Source organism: Pinus tabuliformis, chromosome X (genome assembly GCF_031772625.1).
Source record: "Pinus tabuliformis cultivar Carrire ecotype Pingquan chromosome X, CPIR1, whole genome shotgun sequence".
Classification (NCBI taxonomy): Eukaryota; Viridiplantae; Streptophyta; class Pinopsida; order Pinales; family Pinaceae; genus Pinus; species Pinus tabuliformis.
In genome coordinates, this window is record NC_142308.1 from 1,248,841,357 (window position 1) to 1,248,869,346 (window position 27,990).

At 38.2% G+C, this 27,990-nt stretch overlaps 1 protein-coding gene across 1 annotated transcript; it reads right to left on the reverse strand.

Moving 5' to 3' along the window:
* Positions 1–1,610: 1,610 nt before the first annotated feature.
* LOC149144502 (uncharacterized) lies at positions 1,611–27,990 on the reverse strand. Its single transcript, XM_089452177.1, has 3 exons — positions 27,600–27,990; positions 26,917–27,251; positions 1,611–2,024 (listed from the first exon to the last, which is right to left on the reverse strand). The coding sequence occupies exons 1-3, from the start codon at positions 27,988–27,990 to the stop codon at positions 1,611–1,613; spliced, it is 1,140 nt and encodes a 379-aa protein (XP_089308303.1).

Below are 27,990 nucleotides of genomic sequence, written 5' to 3' on the forward strand. Positions count from 1 at the left end.
TCTAAAATTGTGTCTTGTAGTAGCCCTCTGATTCTTCTTTGTAACGCCGCAAGTCTGATCAAGATTGGATTTCACAAGGAAGAGTTATGTCAAATCTCCCACGATGCCTTGATTATAGCTTGGTTCAGTAGAGCGAACTTGTACAAAGTGCCACGTGTCACTATTTCAACCTTAGGGCCTGAAACCAATACACAAAAAACTACAGTCCATCCTCTTTCTGTAGCTTCTTACGAAATTTCAATCTGATTCTCAGAGAGAAAGTTATGACGATTTTCCCAAGGTCAACTGTTTGGGATGTAATTCGGGAGCCTGTAGAAACCCTAAATGTCTTTGACTGTATCTCTGACAATATAGCGAAACAAGATCTGAAATTCAGGGTCGAGCTTCACCAAGTTTGTGGCTCAAATGGGTTTTAATTGCAGAGTTTGACACTTTGTAGAACAACAATTATAGTGAAAATGCCATGATGACCTGTTTGTGATGGAATTTTGGAGCTTGCAAAAACCCTAACTTCCTCAGATCAGATATCTGAAAACATAGTGATACAAGTTCTAAAATTTGGACCTGAGGTTTAGAGCGCGCTCATCTCAAATGGGTTTTTCTTTTAGCTTCTGAAACATTGCAGAAAAATAGTTATAGCGAAAATTCCACAATGACCTGTTTGGAGCAGCAAAACTCTAGAATCCAAAGCTCTGATATGAAATGTTATGAAACCAACCCACAAAAAGATGGAAAAGAGAGATAAACGCCTAAGAATTCAGCCTCTTCGAGGGGGAAACCTCCTTTACATTACACAAATGAATAATTCTTGGATGATACAAATGACAAGACCTCATTTCTATATATAGGAGTCTAAGGGGTCATAATATAATCAGAGCCGACATAACAATAATAATGTAAGGACATAATAATAACAATAGTGGGATTCTATGGGGCATAATAATAAAAATATGGGGACTACATGGGCACAAAAATATAATAAGGGGGTTGTACTAATAACAATAAGGGGTTACACTAGTAGTATAGGGACCTAACAATTGCACAATGCATGAATTTCTAAGTTACACATTGAATGTTAGGCTTGCTTGAGAGAAGAATGCTTGTAAATGTCTGAAAGGCTGAGCATGTGTAAGAAAGTGATTTTGAAAGTTAGAACCTTAGGAAACATAAACCAACCATGAAGCGGCTATGAACAATCAAGGAATGACAGATCATAGGATCACAAGTAGGCTCTAAAATTCAAGTGTAAGAAAAACTTTGGAGGGAATTTGTTGTAGTGAAAAAATGACATTACCCCTACTCTTGTGACCCATATCTGCAACAAAACTTGTAGCATGAACTATGTCATTCTCAGAAGTGTCACTGCCACTAGAAGCCTCCTGCTTCTTCTTCTCTTAAATTGTTTTCAGGTCATTCCATGATTCCTTCTTACCAATTGTAGAAGTGCCCTTTCTCCCTACTGACCACACACTTTACTTGGGCTACACATTCTCCCTTTGAACATGTAAACTCCCTATAGAACTCAACTCCCTCTAAACCTCTAGAACCTAGACCTTCTTCTATGGAACCTGTACCTACTCCTCTAAAACCTGCACCTGCTTCTCTGGAACTTATACATGGTTTTTCTTCTTCTTCTCATGATTTATAGGATTACCTATAAGCCTATATAGACCATGCTTTCTAACTCCAATCACAACACTTGCAGAGCTAAAGCCTCCAGGTATGAGTTTCACCTTCCCACCTTGGAAAAACACCTTAAACCCCTTATGCTCAATTGTTGAGATAGGCATCACGTTATATCTGAGTCCTAGTAAAAAAAATACATCTTGAACTCGCATCACCCCACCTAACTCCATCTTGAATGGCATGACACCTAATCCCCTGATATCTTTTTGACTCTTATCACCCAACACCATGTGAAACTTCGAGTCCCACTCAACTAGAGTCTCGAACACATCCTGCGAACCTGTCATATGATTTGACACACCAATATCCATGTACCATGCAACCTTGTCGATGGTACCCTGACATAAATGAGAGATCAAGGCAAAGTCATAACTCTCCAATCTTCTAGAGAGATCATCTATCTCGATAGAAGTGGAAACACCTGTAACCTGCTTCCCTATATAAATTAATGTTTAGATTCGAAATTTCTCATGAAATCTACTAAATAACAAGACTCGAAGCTACTCGACTGATCTGTGGAAGTTAATTCACAATCTAGAATACAATTCATAGACATGCAAAAGGAAACACCACACATGAAAAAATATTTATCTAAGGGAAAACAACTGCTCAAAAACCCTTCCTATTTGCATTGCATTAATAAAAGAATAGAGATGAATACATATGCTTGCTCAAGCTTGAGCACAACATGCAAGTGTATAATTTATCTCTCTGTCTGACTGATTGACTCTGGCCAACACTTAGCCAATTTTCAATCCCTCGAAGCTCCTATTTCCTTGTGTTGTTCCTTGAGGAATTAGGCCCCTATTAATTAGGAAATTCCCTCATCTGGATTGCGCAATTCTTCTAGGTCCTTCCTCTTACTGCATGCACCGCCTGTACACATGGGAATAGTCTACAACTGATAGTACACCTCCTTGGAATCTCCATATCAAATGGGTCACTCGAATTCTCTACATGCATGAGCTAATTTAGGCTAACTGATTAGTTGACTGGTTGATCACTGAGTGTGGTTGAAGTTCCACTTCCACAACTTGACCTTCCACTAGTTCCTCTAATAGTTAGAACTAGTTTAACTTACCATAACTCAATTTAACTGAATTGAATTGCTAAAATTGAACTTAAGTCAACCTATGCTCCTAAAATTTAGGAACCACTGCACACAACTGAACTTTAAGCCCCTAACTCGAATTAACTAAGTTAGACTCTTATTTATTAGTAATCAACTCAAGCAAACTGAACTTCAACTCATTGAATTGAATTGGGTATTCTTAACTGAGTAAAAAGAGCCATGTCACCTCAGTAAACTCCTCCAAGTTGTCTACTAATGTGGAATTTCGAATTTCCTCAATTTGGTTAAGGCAAAATCAAAATTGAGACTTTTCTTGCTGCATTTTTAACACTCCCTCTCAGCAATAAAGGGATTATCAACCACCCCTCTCATCCACCTTTTGAATGTACCACATGCAACACCTCTCATTGTTTTTTCTACAACTGCAACATCTGCAACTGAGAAGCATCCACAAAAAAAAACAAATAAACTTTGTCTGCAACTGTCTACTGGAAAAATTCTGTTGTTGCTGACTTTGCTACCGAGCCTCCTACTCTACTTTCAACACTCCTATGAACTCCTCAGTGTCTGACTGACACTGATATTCCCGCTACTAAATACTACTGTAGGTTTTAACCCTGTACAGAAATTACCTGCATACGAATTCTTAAACAAAGAAAATAAACAATGCGAGAGCATAACCCATAAAACACATATGCACATAGATTTTTCCCTGGATCCCAAAACCGAGACTACCAGCTTGATTTTTCATTATGTTCCATTCAATGTTACAATACATATTTATACATGCCGAAGAATCCAATACCATGGATCGAAAACCATCGCGTCCAATACCATGGACCGAAAACCATCGCGTCCAAAAAACATGTGCGAAAATCATGCACAAAACCATAGGTGGGTCCGCCCAACCTAACATATGGTCCAAAACCAAAATTTTCCGGGGCGCTGCCCTGGACCCCATAAAGTGGGGTTACGGGTGCCCTTCAAACCCCCTATTAACTACGTGGAAAGAATATAACACAACCCAACAATCTCCCACTTGTTGTTTTCTTTCCACAGGAGGCCACAGGAGAGCTTAGTCATTTTTTCAGCCCTGAGATTCCCATTGCTTCTCTACACCAAGAGAACTTCTCAGAGCTCACAGATTTTGTCAATGCATCTGCAGTATTCTTCAAAGTGTCCACCTTTACCAGCAACACCTTTCTGTCTTCTATCATATCCCTCACAAAGTGATATTGAACATCAATGTGCTTTGTCTTTGAATGATAAGCAAGGTTCTTTGCCAAGAAAATTGCACTTTGGCTGTCACAGTCTATTCTTATAGCTCCCTGTACTAACCCCATACTTGAACACAATCTCTGCAACCAAACTGCTTCCTTGCTTGCATGAGTGGCTGCCATGTATTCTGCCTCTGTAGTTGATAGTGCCACTATAGATTGTTTCTTACTCATCCAATTGACTGCACCTCCAAATAGGTTAAACACATACCCACTTGTAGATCTTCTCTGATCCAGATTTCCAGCCCAGTCTACATCAACAAAGCCATGAATATCCAACACTCTGTCCAATCCTGGTCTTCCTTGGTAGCACAAACCATAATCACTGTTGCCACGCAAATACCTGAAAACCCGCTTCACTGCTGTCCAGTGCTCCTTCCCAGGTTTTGACATAAACCTGCTCAATACTCCCACTGCATGTGCAATGTCTGGTCTAGTACAGACCATTGCATACATCAGGCTACCCACTGCACTTGCATATGGAACACGGGACATGTCCTCTTCCTCTTCTTGTGTCTTGGGACACTGTTCAACAGATAACCTCACACCTACAGGAATAGGAACCTTCACCGGTTTACTATCCTGCATATTAAACCTCTGGAGTATTGTCTCGACATACTTCCTCTGGTTTAACCAGAGCTTCCTCTTTGACCGATCTCTTTTAATTTCCATGCCCAAAATATAGTTTGCAGCACCAAGATATTTCATGTCGAATTTGGAGGACAATTGGGTCTTCAAATCCTGGATAATTTCTTTGTCATTTCCAACCAGCAACATATCATCCACATACAAGACCAGATAAATAATATGGTCACCAATTAATTTAAAATACACACAATGATCTGCTTTGCTTCTGGTGAAGCCAAGTCCCCGTATAAATGTATCAAATTTCTGATACCACATCCTTGGTGACTGTTTTAACCCATACAGAGACTTCTTTAACTTGCATATCAGTTCTTTCTTACCCTTCACGCAAAGCCTTCAGGTTGCTTCATGTAGATTTCCTCTTCCAAATCCCCGTGAAGGAATGCTGTCTTCACATCCATCTGTTCTACCTCAAAATCAAAAGCAACAACAACAGATAAAAGTAATCTAATAGAAGTTACCTTGGCAACAGGAGAAAAAATATCACCAAAATCAATACCCGGCACCTGGGAATAACCTTTTGCTACCAACCGAGCTTTGTATTTCTCCACCTTTCCTTTTGCATTTGTCTTCTTCTTGAACACCCATTTGCTGCCAATGGGTTTCCTTCCAGCTGGCAACTCTACCAGATCCCAAGCCTCATTTTTGTGCAAAGATGCCATTTCATCGACCATGGCCTCTTTCCAGAGTTTTCCATCCTCTGAATCCACTACTTCCTTCACAGTTTTGGGATCATTATCAGTAACAGACAAAGCAAAATTTGAACTGAAAGCAGATGGACTATACCTTTTTGGCTGACTTCTTTCTCGAACTGATCTTCTCACAGCCGGAGTTTGTGGCTCTTCATCTTCTGATTCCTCCTCTGCTGCAGAGTCTGATTCTTCCACCTTTGGCTCAAACTCTATCTTCTCAGGTTCCTTTGGTTGGACTTCATGTTGAATAACATCTTTTACCTCTCTGAACAACGCATCTCGGCTGTACACAACCTTCCATGTGACTGGGTTCTAAAGCTTATAACCCTTTAAACCATCCTTATACCCAATAAAGATGCACTTTTCAGATTTACTATCCAACTTGGTTCGTTTCTCCTTTGGAACATGTACATATGCATCACATCTAAATACCCTTAGATGTGAAAGAGAGGGTTTCTTACCAGTCCATACTTCTTGTGGAGTCTTATCCTCCAACGCTGATGAAGGTGATCTGTTGATCAGGTAACATGCAGTATCCACCGCCTCTGCCCAGAATTCCTGTCCTAACCCGGCACCACTGAGCATGCTTCTTGCCCTTTCCATCAACATCTTGTTCATTCTTTCTGCGACTCCATTTTTCTGAGGTGTATATGGAGTAGTCTTCTGCCGTGCTATACCACACTTCTTACAAAATTCTTCAAATTCCTTGCTGCAAAATTCTCCACCATTATCTGTCCTCAACACCTTTATCTTCTTCTCTGTCTGATTTTCCACCAGAGCCTTAAATTCTTTAAACCTGTCAAAGACTTCAGATTTCTTCTTAAGAAAATATATCCATGGATTCCTTGAGAAGTCATCTATGAATGATACATAGTACACAGACTTACCTAGTGATGGAACCTTCACAGGTCCAAACACATCACTGTGCACAAGCTCTAATATCTGTTTCGTCCTCTTACCACCAGAGGGGAAACTCACCCTATTCTGCTTCCCATATACACAATTTTCATAGAAATCAAAATCCAGAGAGCTATTATTCATACCTTCTACCATACCTTTACCATGAAGTATTCGAAGGCCCTTCTCTCCAATATGTCCAAGCCTTTGATGCCACAACATGGTCTTCTCTCCAGAGACCACTAGATTCTCTACTCCATTTTTAGGAACCATAGAACTATTGCACCCATCAACAACAGTGCTACCTTGCAGCTTGTACAAAGTTCCAATCCAAACTCCCCGCATTAATATCAGTGCTCCTCGAACCATCTTGCAGGTATCTTTCTCGAACACCGTCTTTACACCTGCATCATCCAACTTGCTTACAGAAATTAGATTTCTGGCCAATGCAGGAATATGTAGAACACCCGGAAGCGTTCTAACCCTTCCACCTTGCAACTTCAACTTTACTTTTCCCCGACCAATGATTCTAGCCTTCCTATCATCTCCTAAGAAGACATCACCACCATCGTATTTCTCATACTCGCAGAACCACTCTCTATGGGAAGTGAAGTGAAAGGATGCACCTGAGTCAATCAACCATGCCTCATGATCTACATGTGTACTTGAAGAAGCCAAGTACACATCCCCACCTTCATCTGAGGTGGTTTTCGCCTCTGCAGAAGGAACATCATCAGATCCCTTTCCTTTATCAGGAGCTTTAGATTTAAAATCCCTTCTGAAGTGCCCTTCCTTTCCACATTTCCAGCACACCATCTTTGTAGGTTTTCCTAGAGATTTAGATCTCCCTCTAGATTTAGATCTCCCACTCGATGACTTATTTTTGTTTCTGTTCTGGGACCGTCCTCGTACAGACAAGGCATCACCATTCTGGTTGTCCATATTTTTCTGTCTCATCTCCTCCGTCAGCAAGGCTGAGACTATTTCATCAAACTGCAAAGCAGTTGCATTGCTACCTATTGCAATAACCAGACTATCCCACGAATCTGGTAGAGAACACAACAGACTGATGCACTTATCTTCATCTGAAATTTTAATATCAACAGATAATAACTGACTTACCACAGTATTAAACGCATTCAGATGCTCTGTCACCGAGTCTCCATCTTTCATCCTCAGGTTATACAGCTTTTTCCGCAGGAACAGTTTATTCACCAGAGACTTAGATTGGTACAAAGTCCCTAACTTGACCCACAAATCCTTTGCCGTAGCTTCCCCTGATACATTCAACAATAGTGAATCCGAGACACACAATCGTATTGTGCTCTTTGCCTTCCGATCCAACTTCTTCCATTCTTCATCGGTCACTCCCGATGGTTTAGTACCCGGATCTACCACGATCCATTGATCTTTATCCACCAACAGATCCTCCATCTTGAGTTTCCACAACTCAAAATTCTGACCATTGAACTTCTCAATCTCTATCTTTCCACTGCTCGCCATCTTCTTTCACCACCAGAATCGATCTCGTAGATCTCCCACTGAACAGGGTCTACCACAGGCCCGAGCGAAACCCCTCGGCAACAAAGGCGTCCCCTTGAAGCCAAAACATCTCTGATACCAAATGTAGGTTTTAACCTTGTACAGAAATTACCTACATACGATTTCTTAAACAAAGAAAATAAACAATGCGAGATCATAACCCATAAAACACATATGCACAGAGATTTTTCCCTGGATCCCAAAACGAGACTACCAGCTTGATTTTTCATTATGTTCCTTTCAATGTTACAATACATATTTATACATGCCGAAGCATCCAATACCATGGACCGAAAACCATCGCGTCCAATACCATGGACCGAAAACCATCGCGTCCAAAAAACATGTGCGAAAATCATGCACAAAACCATAGGTGGGTCCGCCCAACCTAACATATGGTCCAAAACCAAAATTTTCTGGGGCGCTGCCCCAGACCCCATAAAGTGGGGTTACGGGTGCCCTTCAAACCCCCTATTAACTACGTGGAAAGAATATAACACAACCCAACAACTATGTCCCCCTAGTAGCAAGGTAATGATCCATCAAGAGAATGCCTCAATGGACCCTGCCCAAATTTCTCCAACTTTTGAACTAATGATCTACATCGCTCCACCTTACTCTTGGAGGTATAGATGCATGTTCTCCCTATGCCCACTTAGCTCAAATTCTCCACCTACTGGAGATACCTATTTGAGTGGATGTCTCCACTCTGCCTCCTTTCTGCCTCTCCATTTGTGGCTTCTCGACAACTTCTTGAGACTCCTTCTGAGGCTCCATTTTGAGAGGTAAATCATTATCCCTCTCGACCACCAGTTCTCTAACACTTTCCTTGATCCTTAAGGCTTTGCATGCATCTTCTACCTTAAGTACATACATGTTCTTAACTTGAGCACAAATCTGTCTCACTTTCCCTGTGGCTATGTGCCTCAGGTATGCCTTTCCTTTGCTGAATATCACATCATAACCACGATCTTCCAAAATCGCTACAGAGATGAGATTCTTCTTCATCCCGAAAATAACATGACATATTTGAGCCCGAGTGGGGATCCCAACTCCCTCAGAAAGGTGTCTGTACCAATCTTGGTCATGCTATACCTTTCGTCATCCCCAAACTCAATGTTCATCTTGAGATATTTCTCCTCCAAGTCATTAGAAAATTCTCTATTAGGCTGTCATGTGGAAGGAGGCACTCGAATCCATGTACCACACACTCCCCATCATTGTGCTCACCATGCATGTGATGAGAGTGAATTCAAGCTCGAAATTTGAAGCCAAAGCCTCACCTTTGGCTGATACTGCAAGCTCCTTATTTCTTGCTTTCATCTGTTGACACTTTGTGGCATAGTGCCCGAATTCATGACATTTGCAAAAATTTATTTTGGACAAGTATTTCTTCTTTCCCTCTTAGCTAGAATTAGCCTCACCTTGGGACTTCTTCCCCTTGGCCTTCATTCCTTTGCTGAATAATGCAAAGTCCTCTTCCTCTTCTTTGGATGAGGTCCCATCTCTGGTATTCCACCTTATTTCATCCTGCACCAAGTCAGACCATAAGCACTCCCAATTTGGTAGTTTCTCCCTCCCATTCACCGAATCTTGGTAGTTGTGCCAGCTCTTGGGAAGGCCTAGAAGGGATAGGCTTACCAAATCATCTTCTGCAACAGTAACACCAACTTGACCAAGTTCATCACGACATTGTGTGAACCTGCTCAGGTACTGCGGAATAGTCTCGTTCTTCTGCATCTTGATATTTCAAAGTTTATCCTTGAGTTCTAGCTTCTTGTGGTCACTTCTATTCTGGAACAAATCTATTAATGTTTTCCACATTGCATACAAAGTATTTTTCCCATGGCGATTTGAGACAATGTGTTCTTGCACTCCCTTCAATATGATTCTCCTCACCTTGGCTACACACTTATTCCATTCTGCTAGATCCTGAGCAGCAATTGCTGCTGGTTTTAGGATATCATTATCAATGGATTCCTTCAATCCATTTTCCAGCACTCCCTCCATGTGGTCCTTCCAAGCAACATAATTCGAGTTTCCCTCAAGGGCATACTCGAGTCTTAGTCCATAAAAATCCATCCTTGTAGCTAAGAAGAATTGATCCTGCAAATTCGATCCTCCTACAATAACAACTTTGAAATTTCTTCTCTATTGTGAATCCTACTCTGACACCATGTAGAAATTAATGTGTAGATTCGAAACTAGTCATGAAATTTACTAAATCACAAGACTCAAAGATACTCTACTGATCTATGGAAGTTAATTCACAATATAGAACACAATTCATAGACATGCAAAATGAAACATCACACATGCACATAGATTTATCTAGGGGAAAGAAACTACTCAAAACCCCTTCCTATATGTATTGAATTAATAAAATAATAGAGATGAATAAATATTCTTGCTCAAGCTTGAGCATAACTTGCAAGTGTATAGTCTATCTCTCTACGTGACTGATTGACTCTCACCAAATCTTAGCCAAGTTTCAATCCCTCCAAGCTCCTATTTCCTTGTGTTGTTCCTTAAGGAATTAAGCCCCGCTTAATTGGGAAATTTCCTCATCTGGATTGTCCAATTCTTCTAGGTCCCTCCTCTGATTGCATGCACCACTTGTACACATGGGAATAGTTTACAACTCATAGTACACTTCCTTATAATTTCCATCTCAACTGGGTAACTCGAATTCTCTACATGCATGAGCTAATTTAGGTTGGTTGATCAGTTAACTGGGTGATCATTGAGTGTGGTTGAAGTTCCACTTCCACAACTTGACCTTCTAGTAATCCATCCAATAGTTAGAACTAGTTTAACTGACCATAACTCAATTTAACCAAATTAAATTGCTACAACTGAAATTAACTGAACCTAGGGTCCTAAAATTTAGGAATCATTGCACACAATTGAACTTAATGCCCCTAACTCAAATGAACTGAGCTAGACTCCTATTTTTTAGGAATCAACTCAAGAAAATTGAACTTCAAATCATTGACTCGAATTGAGTGTTCTTAATTGAGTGACAAGAATCGTGTCACCTCAATAAACTCCTCCAGGTTATCTGCTCATGTGGAATTTCGAATTTCCTCAATTTAATCAAAGAAAAATCAAAATTGAGACTTTTCTACTGCATTTTCAACATACCCTTCTTATTCTCATCATCTCCCTGCTTCTTTAGTCACTTTGTCGAAAAATGACCAAACTCAATGTAGTTAAAACACTTGATCTTACACAAGTCCTTCTTTTGCTTTCCCTTCATTCTTGTTGCAAGAGCCACGTCATCATCAAATTTAGCCTTCTTGGATGAAGATCCTCATCTCACAATTCTTCCCAAATGAAGTAATCCCACAACTTTTTCTAGTCTGGAAACTTGTCCCTGGAAATGATCCCCTTGATGAATGACTTCTATTATGGAGTAAACCCCTTCAAGGAAATCCTTACCATCTCAGAAACTAAAACAGTCTCACCCATGGCAGCAAGCTCGTCACGAACCTGAGACAACCTCGTAAGATATGAAATCACCCCTTAACCCTGTATCATCTTGGTTGACTTCAACTTATCTTGTAATACCAATACCCGATTCTCGTTCTTATTCTAGAACAGATTCTAAAGAGCCTCCCACATTCCATGGGAAATGTTCTTCCTGGACATATGAGGTATTAATGAATCCTTGACACCATCTAGGATGATCAACTTCGCCTTCATATCCAACTCTTCATACACTTCCATCTCTTTAGGGTTTGTTGGCTTCTTGATTGCTTTCTTAGTAAATTCCAAGATCATGTTCACCTTCAGAACCAACTTGATCTGTTCCTTCCATGGACTATAGCTAGACAACCCTTCCAATCTGTCCTCATACCATATAACAAATTGAAACTTTGACATTGCCGCGAGCCCTTCAACAAAAATGTGACCAACTCCCTCTTAAGTTGTACTTTGTTGTGCACACTCTGATTCATTAGCCCTTCAAAGTAGCTTTGATAACATGTTGTTTTTCCACGATACTGGAGTCTAGGTTAGAATCTTACAATCACTGACACTACCAATCCAAGTATTACAACAAAGTACTTTTCACAATGAAATCTAAAAATGCAGTAAATCAACATGTGCACAAATATAGACAATTTTTTTATAAAACCCAACTTCATTATATTAACAAACTGATAATACAACTTCTAGGGCTCACGTACCAGGGATAATGGCCCTCATACATCCACTTATATAAGAATACAAGAACATGACACTCTTACAGTCTAGCTGATGTAGTCGATAATAATAACTCTTCTTGTTGTACCATGAACACAACTACTAGTCTATTTGCTCCCAATTTGCATATCCTTCCTCTATCAATGGTCTTTCTCCTTTAGCTCACTCAAAAAAAAATTCCAATCTACTCTCTAGTTGATTGCTAGTCAATCAAAACATCAATACTTAGAGACTGATGTTGAGTTGTTCATAACTTTGTTTGTGAACAACTCTCAACTGCCCACTGTTGCTCCTCAACTCCTTTGCGACTTATTCCCTCTAAAGCCTTCCTACGCTGCTCCAATGAAGGAAAAATTTGGGTCAGAGGGCTGCCACCTATCACAATAAGAGTCCTCTTTCTTCTCTAAGAGTCCTCTTCCATCTCCAAGAGTCAAATGTCCAAATCTCCTCATGGTTTTGGCCCCAAACCTTTGGGTATGAAACCCCAAGCCACGGGTTCTAAGCCCACAAAGAAAATTTGTGGTGCTCATTCCTCGAAAAAATGAGTCCTAGGGTTTGGAGTACCTCCCAAGGTACAAATCTCAACACATTATACCAGAGGTGGCATTTTGATTTTCCATCTAAATTTGGTCAAGCCATTGTTGAACACTCTCCCCACTATTTGATTTACTTTTATCTGTTTGTTGTATAGCTTCACTAAGCGCTTACTTCAAACCTAGGATGATGTTAACCCTCAAATAATTGGCCAATTAATTCAAATGCATAGATAGTGTATGAGAAGTAGGAGGGGTTGGGGGGGGGGAGCGAGGCGACAACCCTGAGGGTCGAAACCATAACCAACAACAACCCCAATTGGCCAGTAAGACTTTTCAGGTAGCGGTCCCCGAGAAATCAAACATGAATTATAGAATTTGGAGACTATGATGACTAGTGATAGGCATGCTTTCTCCAACTTGAAGATCATAAAGGATATTGGCTAGTGGGTTCCTGACCCTAGCCACATGAAAGGAAGGGAAAAGCAGTACTATCAAGCACTATTTCTCTATTGGCAGATGAAAACCTTGCCAAGTAGGATTCTTAATGGGTGGCAAGATGAAATGTACAATGTCTTTGCAAGTCTAGAGGATGTGAAATGCGAACAGAGAAATCAAAGGTTCTACATGGAGAGAATGAACACATGTTTGGCAAAAATTTAGTGGCATATTGCATGCATCACCGCCGCGTTAGCCCCTCTAAGATCTAGTACGACAGATTTGGCTCTGGTTACCTGTTCTGACTCCTAATTTTCAAATGATCTCAGGTAGTTTTTTGTGTTATGATCAAGTAGTAGATTCTCTTGTTATGTTGCAATTAAGGCTATCACAATTTTGGACATGCTACTCTATAGGTAGGTGGTCAACAACATTTGATTTCCCATTGGGTAGATTGAGACCACCTACCATAAAATATGTTGTTAATGATGGATGAATAATGTATTGATTTGTATGAATTTTTGAGGCAATATAACATCAACTTATAAAATATCATACATACAATTTACATAATAATAAAAATCATCATAATTGTTTTGTTATTTAAAATGTGTTTTTAAATGCATAAATAAATTCACCTAAAAAAACCTCTTAGAATGCTCAAATTATGCAAATCTCACATTTCAAGCTTGTGATTCCAACCATCTCTACTAAATTTTCAACCAAATCAGTTAAAAAAAAATAAAATAAATTAAAATACAAAATTATTATACAATTTTCATATCTATAATTATTCAATTCACTTTCTAAAATTAAATAAAAATAATATATATATATATATATATATATATTTTAATATAATAAATATTCATAAATATATACTTAATTAATTAAATCTAATGAAAAGCAACCTGCCCTTCAAAGAACTTGCCCACCTTCTTTCAAAGTAATTTTCTAGGAAATAATTAAAATAAAGGAAAAAAGAAAAGAAAATGCAGCATTGAGATGGCTCTATAATAAATAATCATTTAATAAATCTGCCCCGCCATGATGTTTTAAAAGTTTCCCAGGGAAAAAAATGTCGCATTATTGGTCACCGACTTGGTTGGTCAACTATTATGTTGACATTTCAATTGTCTCTTAACAAAATTAGTTGAAAGGCTTCCTTGTGTACAAGGGTTATTTATGTTTGAATACACTTTAAACAAGTGAATTTTTATAATAATAATATATTGAAAAGTTCTAGATAATTATAATAATATTTTTCGGAAAAAGTCACATAAGAGATATTTTCGTCGACGCGTTTTGAACTAGCCAGTATGGTTCATCTTCAGGACAAGATGAGGAATCATCTTCAGGACAAGATGAGGAATCAGATCCAGACATTTAGATAAATAGATGTATAGAGCTGCTGACTATCCATTATGGATAACAACTAGTTTGACTAAGAGTAAGAAATAGAAAGGGTTTTGACCAAAAAAGGTTAAAGGAAAAGAAATTAAAAATAATGATATAAAAAGTTATAATTTAGAAAAAATATAATAACCCCTTATAACTAAATTAATTAATATAATATTCTAAAAAATCATTAAATAATTTTAAGAGTCATACTATTAATAAATGATATTCTAAAAAGTATTAATATTTTAATCTTATCCATATAATTATTAAATAATCTTAGATAGTCTTAAACTAGATAATAGGAGGGTTAACAAAAGCATTATAAAATTATATAATATAATCATATTGAATAGGGTAAAAAATATAAAGGGTTTTTACCAAAAGGTTAAGGGGGACTAATTAAGGAGAATAAATTAATATAAAGAAAAAGGTTAAAAAAGTTGAAAAAAAAAATATAAAAAAATGATTAATTCCTTATATAACCTCATTAATAAATATAATATTATATTAAATAACCCCTATATAACCTCATTAATGAATATAAAATTAAATAAATACTAAAGATTAATCCTATTTATATCACCAAAAATAAAAATAATTTAAGAGAGCAAACAAAAAAAATAAAAAATAATATATATATATATATAGATAACTAATTAATCTATAAATAAATAAGAAATTTTTTAGGAAGAAAGCGCAGGAATCCAGTTTCTGCTGATACTCCAACGATCATCTCTATTTAAATTAACATGCCTCTTTTCAATTTCTAAGGCTTCCCTGAATTTACAATGATGAAAATGGTCAATCATCGTAACTTTAATTCAATAAATACTGAAGAAAACCAATTTACATTATAATAAGACAAATTACATTATAATAACAAATTTTAGACGTGAGCGTTTTTGATCATGTTCACACTATTTGTATTTATTTTCAACTCAGGGAGGGAGGGTAATTTTCCTTGAATAATTTCTTTGAGTAATGGTGATGAGTTAATTTGTATTTCGTAGATAGAAATTAGTGATGATATTTTAGATGCGAGTGTTTTTTTATCATCTTCACACTATTTGTATTTATTTTCAACTCTACGAGGGAGTGAAGGAGGGAAGCATAATTTTCCTTGAATAATTTCCTTGAGTAATGGTGATGAGTTAATTTGTATTTCACAGATAGCAATTAGTGATGGTTGTCCTCATTGTTGATCTGACAACCACTGAGTTATGATAGGTTTTTCCCTACGTGTATGAAAAAAATTATAGTTTAGTAAAAAAAGATGTTGTAGTAGAGTATTAAATTAATGAGCAATTAAATTTAAATTAAATTAAAAACAATAAAATAATAATGTCACTTAATTAAAAAAGCAATAAAAATAATGATAAAAGTAATAAGAAAATTTTTAAGTCTTCTCAATTTAATTTGTGACATTGCAATTTTGTTTTCATTAATAAAATTATAAATAATTGTTAATAGATTTTAGCTCAAGTAGTTGTCAAATGATCTTACCTCAAGTGCTTTGGTTAACAATTTGTTTCCCTTGTTGCGTGGGTTCAAGTCTTCAAAGACATGTTATAATTGGTTAGTTCGTGACATTTATGAAATAGTAGTATCATTCTCCATAAATTCTCTTTTTGTTAAAAAATAAAATTACAAATATTTCTTTAAAAAGAAAACCATAATATGCATGTCACACGATTCATAAGGATGATTCATATTTGTAACCATGTGATATTTCTGGTTAAAATTTAGTTAATAACCATATAAAGTCTTAAGACTTACAATAAACTTTGTTTCTAAGAATTATACATTTCAATTTGTGCTATGCATGTTATATTGTAAATTTAAAATAAAAAAGATTATAAAACATGTTCAAGGAAAATGACATACACAAATGTATGTAGCTATATGTATTATGACAGTTTTAATAAAATTAGAAATAATAATATTTTTATATATAGAGATGTGAAATATATATAACACATAAATTGATCCATCTTAACCCTATATCTATCAAGCACTGAGAGGGATAAGATGTTTTAAGGTGCAAACCTTTCTTTAAGATTTGCACTCTAAAAGAATGCACCTCAAGAGATTTGACCCCTCATGGCACTTGATATATCCAGGGTTAAGACGGATCTACGTTGGTTAATTGTCATTTGTGAATATAAATTAACTCATCATTATTATTGAAGGAAAATCATTTCACTTGAAATGATTTATTAGTAGTTCATAAGGAGTAGAATTTTGTTCTTGTTATATGTATTCGGGTTTCAGGTTGCTACATTGTTTTGTTACATTTGAGGAAAATGAGCTATTGGCTAATAAGGAGTAGTTTGACGCCTTATTCTACAATGAAAAGGTAGTTTAAAAACTAGATAGTATCTACAAGAAAGCCAATTTCCCTTGTGGTTTGATATGAAAATGGGGCACTAAAGGCTTCTTGTCAAGCTTACAAGAACCTCTCCCACTTCCAAAGCTTAAATATTCCCAAGATATTATGATTAACCAATTGTGGAATTAACAATGCTTGAAATAGGTGTATGCTTGTGTTTATTCTTAATTGTTCAGCGCTTTAAATTCCATTGTTTATGCTGATATATAAATACATGTGACAGTAAATAATGCAGCAATAAAACAATCACACATAACAACAATATAATATGGAGTTCACCCAAAACTCTTAGGCTACATCTCCTTGAGCTCTAGTCAACTCGACTAGGCTCTCTGGGATTATGGCAAAGTCCTTTTACAAGATCCACTGGCTTACACTGAACACAATGGGCTTAGAACACCATCTTATCCCTGGCTCTGAATTTCTCCGGCTTTTTGGCTATGGCTCTGGCTCTGGCTCTTAGCTCTGGCTTTGGCTCTGGCTCTGGCTCTGGCTCTTGGCTCTGGCTCGTGGCTCTAGCTCTGGCTTTGGATTTGGCTCTTGGCTCTGGCTCTTGGCTCCTGGCTCTGGCTCTTGGCTCCTGGCTCTGGCTTTGTGAGCTATTAGCAGTTCGCTTGACCTCCAAGCGACTATCTCAACAACTTTAAGCTCTCTGGTTTTTTGCTCGACCTCCAAGTGACTCCAAAAACTCCCTCAGCTGCCTGAGCATCCTGCTATGCCTGCTCTCTGCTGCCTTGTCAATTGAGCTCTCTGGCTTCTTTGAGGCATTCTTCCGGCTCTGCGGCTTCCTGTCTGTTTCTCTGCATATAATCATTCCTCTGTCTCTTCATCTGGCCCTCTGGCTTCTAGCTCTGTGGCTCTGCACGTTACAAACGCATCATTGTTTACAAAACGCTCGCTTGCCACATGGCACAATGATCAGGGGCTGTTACAAAGGAATCAGGCCCTTTCTTTAGGCGAAAACCCGAAAATGGAACAAAATTCCAATACACAAAGTTTTACCGAAAATACACTATTGGGCGCAAAATCCCAAACTTCAAATAATATAGGATCGCGCTTAAAATCCCTATCAGGTTTACCCTTTTATGGCTATCGCAAGCCCACCATTGACCTACGTGATCTTTGATCCAACGACTGACAGCCATTTCAGGTGGTTTATGTGCACAAATATTACCTCGCCGAAAAGGTGGTTTTCTCTCTCCTGCACCATGCCATGTGTCAGCCACTGTATGAGATTGGGCGGAGCCCATTCAATACCACTTACCGCTTGAGGCTCGCCCGAAATCCCGCTTACCACAGAACTCAAACAACCCAAAGCCACATATATAAACCTTTCGGGTTCGGCTTTATCACTTCGGGTCATTTCCTTTGTATTTCGGTTTTATAATGGAAATGCGCTAATACAAGGAAAATCTGGAAAACCCAGATTTTAAATTTTATGCAATCAGGCTTATAATTCCCATTGGGTCCGGCCCTTATCGGCTTATCGCAAGTCGTGTGCCCAACGGACCTTTGTATCGGGGATCACCGATCACTCGATCGTTGATTTGTCGATTCACCGATCGATGATATTGCACCTTGTGTATTGCAAGAACAAGGGTCTATGTCCCTGCTCCTCCGATCGCCGATTATCGCAATCGCATAATCGCAAGTCTGGGGTCCCATTATCGCATACATGCTTGCCTCCGATGCGATGAGTCGGAGATCACTGATCGGGGTCCTTCCACCCTGGCCTTAAGTCAACCCTTTTGCACATTTGCGATGCGATTTCCTTAAGGAGAATTTTAGGCCATTTTTAGAAGATCTATGCAATGGGACTATTTCCAAGAGCATCCTTGGACTTTCATTTTTCTCTGTGAGGAACACTTCCGACTTAGAAGTCTAACCAAGATCCATTTTGGATCACACCTTCCCACTAAGAGAACTTTTAGTCTCCAAAAGACTGACATACTGATCTAAACAGTAAATGAGAGTAACAACACCCTCTTCTTTTAGCCTCCGTACACTTTCCTTGCATAGTGCCTTTGAACCAAAGCCTTTGACCACTCTCCTTCCTAGATGTGTTGGTCCTCCTAGGAAGAACTGTCTTCCTCCTTGACTTCATGCAAAACTCTTGCTGAGATGGTCGCAGAAGGTAGTTTGAACTTCTCTGCCTTGATCATTGATCCAAGGTGGCTCAAACAAATGTGAAGTTACATCTGCTTCACAAAATTTTCATTTGTACCTGTTTGACAAGCTGTCAACAACAACTGTTAACAAAAACATAAATACAAACAATAATTGGATGGCCTAAAATCTTGCTTCAACAAAAGAAACAGATTTTCACATCTTGTGAATACCTCCATGTCTTACATCTGCATACAAATGATGGACTAGATACCAAGCCCACAAAACATGCCTTTAAAACAAATGACCCTTTAAGTCAAGCATGTTGAAAAAGACCTATAGGACTCTTTTTCAAAGATGAAACACTTCATAATTATCTCCATCTTGGAGACCAAATCAACTTTTCTCAAGTTAATATTGCATTACATACATGGCAAAGCAATCAACCCTGCAAGTTAATTACACATACATGTTCAAATACATGGAAATCATCAGCATCCCTGTGTTCATGCATATCATTCTCATGCATGCATTTCATCCTTCAACTTTCGCTTAAGCACACTGTACTTTCGAAGTTGAAATGAATATAATGTTGCAGCAAAAAAGTGAGTCCCCTACTCAACTTTTTCCATTCACCTTCTTGGTAAAATCCTGCAATTTGCATTCCATTAACAAAGAAATGCAAATAGATGCCTTATATCAATAGACATGCAATATTAATTGGATAAGAACTCTAACCATTTCTTACCAATCCATTTCAAAGGTCTTTCCTTTGTCTGCACATCAACATCAACATGTGAATCATCCCAAAACACATCATCCATGGAAACTTCCTTTCCATTTCTGCCATCTTCTCTTTCCACTTTCTTCAGCTTTTGTGCAAGCATTGTTGGAATCAGAGTCCAACATTTGGCAGCAAGATGTCCTTGCTTATGGCGGTAAGTGCAACACATGTGCATCGTCTTGACAACATGATTTGCCTTGTCCAATGGACCTTTGGCTTCTTGCTTCCTTTCCTTTAAAATTTTCCTGTATGTGGCCATTCTCTTCCAACATCTAGAAACATTATGTTATCCAAACCAAAAAAGGAACATGCAATTCTTTTCCCATAACTATATGGAAATTTGCCATGCTGAACATAATCAAAAGGATAATGTTTAGAACCAGATTTATACCTTTCTCTTTCACCTTTATTTCCTTTATGAGGAGGTGAATCAAATGAAGAAGTGGCTCCCTTTGGAACACCATCAATCTCTTCAAGGCTGTTAGAGTTTCCAAAACTCTCTAGTTCAAGTGTGTGCTTTTGACCACCTGCATCTTGCAAATGATGTTTCAAGCTATTGCATTCCTCTTGAATACAATCTTCACACTCTTGAGGTAGAAGACCTGCTATGCAACTCCTTCTTGGAGCTGTTTCAATGGCCTTCATGGCAGCTTTGGAACTTTCTCCATAAGACTGTCCATAGCCAAGACCCAAATACGTAGGCCTTTCCGCAACCATTATTGGCTCAACAATACCCTGTGCATGTTTACCCATCTTGGACATTAGCTTGGAACCTATGCCTCTGGTATGTTTTTCAAAAGAACCAATACAAGCATTCTTAGAAGACTTTGAAGACAAAAATGAATTTTTTACCTCTTCTTCAAGCTGATACTTGACCAAGGTTTCTTTGGCAACAAAGAGCTATGTCTCCAACTCATGCATCCTTTTCAGGTTCATATTTTCCATATGAAGTTGCCTCTACATTTCCTGCAATTTGTCAGAAAGAAATTGCTTCTCTTCCTCCACGGAATTCAACTGCTCTCTAAGTATGCTACTCTTCCTTCCATCCTCATACATTTCTCTCACCTTGTCCATCATGATGAACAAGTCTTGCTTCATGTCTTCATCAAATAATCTTGTGAAGAAAGAAGATTTTGAGGACTCACTTGTAGAAGTTGTCATTATGCCAATGAACAAAAGAACTTCAAACAAGATTAATAAAGAGCTTATTCAGTAACCTTTTGCAACAAACCTCTTGTGCTTCAAGGACTGCCTTGAGGTCCTTTGGGATAAGAAGAATGCCTTCAATCCTTCTTCCTTCTTGTCCTCTCCTGGACTTAGGTACCAATAGCTTTCCCTTCACCTCTGCAAACTCAAAAAATAGTCAGTATGAAAACAAGCATACAATCAACCTTTGACTGTTTAAACACCTTTTAGACAAGCAATCTTTGCTCTGTCAATCAAGCATTCTGATCTGATACCACTTGCTCTGGTATAGTCATCTTTGATATCACCTTCTTGAAGGTGTGGTTAATCAATCTCAAGCTTTGATACTACCTGATCTGAAAATGGGGCACTAAAGGCTTCTTGTCAATCTTACAAGAACCTCTCCCACTTCCAAAGCTTAAATATTCCCAAGATGTTATGATTAACCAATTGCGGAATTAATAATGCTTGAAATAGGTGTAGGCTTGTGTTTATTCTTAACTGTTCAGCGCTTTAAATTCAGTTGTTTATGCTGATATGAAATACATGTGACAATAAATAATGCAGCAATAAAACAAACACACAGAACATCAATATAATATGGAGTTCACCCAAAACTCTTGGGCTACGTCTCCTTTGAGCTCTAGTCAACTCAACTAGGCTTTTTTGGATTATGGAAAAGTCCTTTTATAAGCTCCACGCTCAACTCCTCTAGTTTACACTAAACACAATGGGCTTAGAACACCATTTTATCCCTGGCTCTGAAGCTCTTCGACTTTCTGGCTCTAGCTCTTGGCTCTGGCTTTGGCTTTGGCTCTGGCTCTTGGCTTTGGCTCCTAGCTTTGGCTCTAGCTCTAGCTCTGGCTCTTGGCTTTGGCTCCTAGCTTTGGCTCTAGCTCTAGCTCTGGCTCTCGGCTCTGGCTTTGGCTCTGGCTCTTAGCTCTTGGCTCTGGCTCTGTGAGCTATTAGCAGTTCGCTCGACCTCCAAGCGACTGTCTCAACAACTTTCAGCCCTCTGGTTTTTCACTTGATCTCCAAGTGATTCCAAAAACTCCCTCAGCTGCCTGTGCTTCCCGCTCTTACTACTCTCTGCTGCCTCTTTAATTGAGCTCTCTGGCTTCTTTGAGGCATTCTTCCAGCTCTACGGCTTCCTGTCTGTTTCTCTGCATATAATCATTCCTCTGTCTCTTCATCTACCCCTTTGGCTTCTAGCTCTATGGCTCTACGCGTTACAAATGCATCAATGTTTACAAAATGCTCGCTTGCCGCATGGCACAATGATCAGGGGCTGTTACAAAGGAATTAGGCCCTTTCTTCAGGTGAAAACCTGAAAATGGAACAAAATTCCAATACACAGAGTTTTACCGAAAATACACTATCGGGCGCAAAATCCCGGACTTCAAATAATATAGGATCGTGCTTAAAATCCCTATCAGGTCCACCCTTTTATGGCTATTGTAAGCCCACCATTGATCTGCATGATTTTCGATCCAACGGATGACAACCATTTCAGGTGGTTTATGTGCGCATAGATTACCCGACTGAAAAGGTGGTTTTCTCTCTCCTACGCCATGCCACGTGTCAACCAGTGTATGGGATCGGGCGGAGCCCGTTAAATATCACTTACTGCCTGAGGACCGCCCGAAATCCCACTTACCATGGAACTCAAACAACCCAAAGCTGCATCTATAAACCTTTCAGGTCCAGCTTTATCGCTTCGGGTCATTTCCTTTGTATTTCAGTTTTCTAACGGAAATGCGCTAATACACAGAAAATCTGAAAAACCCGAATATCAAATTTTATGCAATCAGGCTTATAATTCCCATCGGGTCTGACCCTTGTCGGCTTATCCAAGTCGCGTGCCCAATATCCCTTTGTATTGGGGATCACCAATGACCTGATCGCCAATCTACCGATCTGCCAATCGCCGATAACACACCTCACGTATCGCATCGGCAAGGGTCTATGTCCCTGCTCCTCCGATAGCCAATCAGTTGATCGCTCCGATCGTCAATTATCACAATCACATAATCGCATTATCGCAAGTCTGGGGTCTTGATATCACATACATGCCTACCTCCGATGCGATGAGTCGGAGATCATTGATCGGGGGTCCTTCCACCCTAGCCTTAAGTCCACCCCTTTGCACATTTGCAATGCGATTTCCTTAAGGAGCCTTTTAGGCCATTTTTAAAAGAAATGCCTTCTTTTTCAAAGGATAAAGGCAATCTTCTTTCTGTGATAACTTCTTCATCCGAAGTCCACTTTAGCCCATTCAAGTTGCAGTAGATTCAAAATGATAAGATCTATATAATGGGGCTATTTACAAGAGCATCCTTGGACTTTCATTTTCCTCTGTGAGGAACACTTCAGACTTAGAAGTCTATCCAAGATCCATTTTGGATCACACCTTCCCACTAAAAGAACTTTTGGTCTCCAAAAGACTGACATATTGATCTGAACAGTAAATGGGAGTAACAACACCCTCTTCTTTCAGCCTCCATACACTTGCCTTGCATAGTGCCTTTGAGCCAAAGCCTTTGACCACTCTCCTTCAAGGATGTGCTGGTCCTCCTGGGAAGAACTCTCTTCCTCCTTGACTTCATGCAGAACTCTTGCTGAGATGGTCACAGAAGGTAGTTTGAACTTCTCTGCCTTGACTTAGAGTAATAATTCCACCCACCTCACCTCAATTCGAATCATAACTAATCTTTCTTGGTATAGTTTTTCCCTTATCTAATATAAGAATAAGACTAAGTGGTGGCTCTTTTGATTGAGCAATTCACTTTCATTTCACCAATGTCAATATAATTTATCTCATATTTCTTCATTGTAAAGGCTCTTCTTATTAATTAAGAAATCATTCCTCTTATTTTTTTATTAAATTCACATATATATTCCTTACACTGATTTTTATTTTATTTAATATTAAATTTCATATCTACTAAACTTCCTATCTAATAAATGTATTTGATTTAATCTTGTTAAAAATGAAAGAAACAAAAATATATTCTGAACCTTACCAGCTCTCAGGAGCAAGTTGCACCTGGAGACTGCCTCACGGAGAATGCTCTGCATTGATCATTACTCATCAAGAATATATAAGATTCCATGAGAATAGGAGAGTTAGAACTAATACCTAGAAAGTAGGAATTAATTCCTAAACTAGGACACACACACAACTAATGAACAAACTCTCTCCAATAATACATATTGCTCCATTAATTTCAACACTCCCCCTTAATGGAGAAAGGGTTCACTAGTACTCCTAACATCTCCCTAAATAATTCAAATTTAATTCTTCCAAGGGGCTTGGTAAAAATGTCTGCTACATTATCACAAGTATTACAATATTCAATATAAATTTCTTTTGACTGAACCTTCTCTCTAACAAAGTGAAACTGCGTATCAATATGCTTTGTGTTTTTGTGAAACACATGATTGTTTGCAAGTTTGATTGAGATCTAGTTGTCACATCTGATAACTATTGCATCTTTTGTTCTTCTCCGACATCATGGAGAAGTCTCCTCAACCAAACTGCCTCACACGTTGCTGCACACATTGCTTGATACTCTGCTTCTGCTGAAGACAAGGATACAATATTCTGCTTCTTGCTGCTCCATGCAATGACCCCAGACCCAATGCTGAATGCATAACCTGTTATGGATCTTCTGTCATCCAGGTTTCCGGCCCAATCTGAATCTGAAAAACCTGCCAATATAACATCACAAGAATAAGTATATTTGATACCAAAGTCTAAGGTTCCTTGAAGATACCTTAAGACACCTTCCGCTTCCACCCAATGATTCTCAAGAGGCTTTGGCATGAATTGGCTCAATACACTGAATGCAAAAGCTAAGTCAAGCCTAGTTGTAGTCAAGTAAATCAGAATCCCAACCAGTTGTCTATACAATGTTGCATCCACCTCCTTAGAACCATAATTATTCTGAAGTTTGGTATTCTGCTATAAAGGCACTGAGGCAACTTTGCATTGATCCATTCTGAATTTTTTCAATAAACCTCTGACGTACTTCTCTTGAGTGAGAAAAGTTTGTCCAGAGTCCCTCCAAACTTCCAGACCCAAACAATAGTGTAATTCTCCGAGGTCTTTCATTTCAAAAACTTGCGACATATGCACTTTGATTTCTTTAATCAAATCATCAACATTTTCAGTGATAATTAAATCATCTACATATAAATAAATCAAAACAATTTGCCCCTTTTCATCAAACACAATATACATATTTGGGTCATTTTTACTCCTCTTATAACTATGTTGCAGGAAAAATGAATCATTTTTTTCATACCATGACCTGGGTGCCTGTTTTAAACCATATAATGCCTTCTTTAATTTGCAAACTAAATGTTCCTGCCCCTATTTGATAAACCCTTTAGGTTGTTTTAAATAAACCTCTTCTTTCAATTCTCCATTTAAAAATGCAGACTTCACATCTAGTTGGTGTAGACTCCAATGATGTTTTGTAGCTAAAGCTATCATCATTCTAATAGTGTTTAGCTTAGCTACTGGAGCAAAGGTTTCCTCATAATCAATTCCTTCTCTTTGTGAGTAACCTTTAGCTACCAGCCTAGCTTTTTATTTGTCTACACTACCATCAAATTTAAATTTAGGTTTATATAACCACTTGCAAACTATAGGTTCTTTTCCTTCTGGCAATTCAACTAAATCCTAGGTTTTGCTTTTAAGTATTAACTCATATTCCTCTTTCATGGCTGCCCTCCATTCATCATAGTAACTTTCTTCTTTATAATTTGAGGGTTCAACAACATTTAACATACTAGTTATAAGATCATTATCCCTATATCTTGCTAGCAATTGAGTTTTCCCACCTGATCTCCTTAGTGGTGGACTTGCCTCAAATATGTCTTGCTCATTCCTTGGTGGACTTGGCTTGCTGACTGTAGCTGCATCACTCTATTCTTCCTTTTGCTACTACTGTTCATGGTTTTCCCTTGTTTCATCACTTCCATCTTCCACCAAAAAAGGCATGTGCCACTCTTCATTTCCTTTATCACAGTTTCCATCATCAACCTACTCATGGAATACTACATCTCTACTTGCAAACACTTTGTGAGTAGAGGGATTAAACAATTTATATGCTTTAAAATATGTACAATACCCTACGAAAATGCATTTAATGGAATTTGAATCCAGTTTCTTCCTATCCTCTTTTAAAACATGAGAAAAAGCTTTCGAGACAAAAACTCTTAAATGATTAACTACAGGATTAAAACCTAATAAAGCTTCGAATGGAGTCTTAAAATCAAGGATTTTTGTTGGACTCCTATTCTTTAAATACACTGCAGTATTTATTGCTTTTGCCCAAAAACCATTATAAAGGTTCTTACCTTTTAACATGATGCATGCAAACTCCACAAGGGTTTTGTTCTTCCTCTCTACAACCTCCTTCAGTTGAGGAGTGTGGGGTACTGTGAACTACTGAACTATCCCATGGTCCTTGCAATATTTGATGAAGCCACTCTTCTTGTATTCTCCCCCTTGATCTGAGCGGAGAATTTTGATGAACTTCCCTGTTTGTTTTTCAACCATGCTTCTGAAATCTTTAAAGTATTCAAAAGTATGACTCTTTTTTCTAAGAAAATATACCTAGGTAAATCTTGTGCAATCATCAACAAATAATAAAAAATAATAGGCACCTCCTAATGACCTTGTTTGCATCAATCCACATATATTAGTGTGCACAAGCTCTAGTATATCTCTCTTCTTTCTATCTAATCTTGCGGGAAAATCATCCTTGTGCATCTTCCCAAGAGCACATGCTTCACAATCAACATGATTTTTTTTAAAATAGGGAGACCATTGACCATACCTTGTTTCTGAAGTAGCAGTAGGTCATGAAAATTGATATGACCAAATATTTGATGCCACAAATTCTCTGCAGTCATAACTTTTGAAGTCAAGGCTTGGTGTGATGCGCCTTTTACATTAAGCTTGTGTAGACCTCCAACTTGAATACTTGATGCAATTGGCTTCATATAATCTAGCAGATCTTTAATAACACAATAAGACTTAAAAAATTCTACCTTCAGATTCTGATCTGTTATCATAGAGACAAAGATAAGATTCTTTATAATTCTAGGTACATACATCACATTTTGAATACGCCTAATATTACCATCAGGTAATACCACTGGAATATTTCCATACCTCTTAATATGGTACCCTCTTTCACCACCAAGATAGATAACACCACTCCTGGTTTCTTTAAAATTTTCAAACCAATCCCTGTTAGCTGTCATGTGAGTGGAAGCTCCTGAATCCACAAACCAAGTTTTTGCTTCATCTTTCTCAGTAGAGAAAGAAAAATCATATACAAACAATATGAGATTCTGATTCTGATCTTCATTAGAAAATTTCCCTGCATGATTCTTATGTCTATGTCAACCTTCATCAAGCTTCTTCTTATGCCAATTCTTAGTAACGTGACCATATTTACCTCAGTAAAACATTTGATCCCTGAATAATTTCTAGTTGAAGACATACCTTGGGTGGCTTTCTCTGTGGTGTACCTCCGCCTTTTTGTCATGCGCTTTCTCTTCCTCTGAAAGGATTTTTCTTTGCCATTAATGCTAGATACAAATTCTCGGGTTTCAGAGTCATCTGCCTCTCTTCCTCTTGTATCAAGATCTCTGTCAATTCTTCGAAATTGGGGTCTTTCTCCTTGCGTTTAGGCCTATAATAAACATTTGATAATCGTCAGTCATACCATTCATGGTAACTGTGACGAGATCAATGTTCGATACTGTCTCCCCTATATCAACCAGCTTATTTCTCAGCTCCTTGATTCGAGAGATGAATGCAGCGATTGATTCACTCTCCTCCATTTTGATGGAGATAATCTTTCTCTTCAAGAACAATAACCAATTTGTATTCTTTATCTCATATAAATCCTTGAGAGTTGTCCAAATGTCATTTGTTGATTTACACTCTTTGATGTGAGGGATAATGCAGTTTTTTATCAACAATTTCAATAACGCTTTCGCTTTGTTCTTCCTCTTCTCCCAATCCTGAATTGCTGTAACTATTCCACCTCTGGCTGCAATCAACTTCAATTCATCTCCATTTGCAATCTCCCATGCAATTAGCCCCTCAAGCAT

What these genes read in the sequence shown, in the direction of transcription:
- LOC149144502 (XM_089452177.1), bottom strand. Translation starts at nt 27,990, where the DNA reads ATGCTTGAGGGGCTAATTGCATGGGAGATTGCAAATGGAGATGAATTG. An exon ending in CGTCACAGTTACCATGAATG is followed by an intron (nt 27,252 to 27,599) that starts GTATGACTGACG and finishes AGAATCATGCAG; the next exon opens with GGAAATTTTCTAATGAAGAT. An exon ending in TAACAGATCAGAATCTGAAG is followed by an intron (nt 2,025 to 26,916) that starts GTAGAATTTTTT and finishes CATTTATGTCAG; the next exon opens with GGTACCATCGACAAGGTTGC.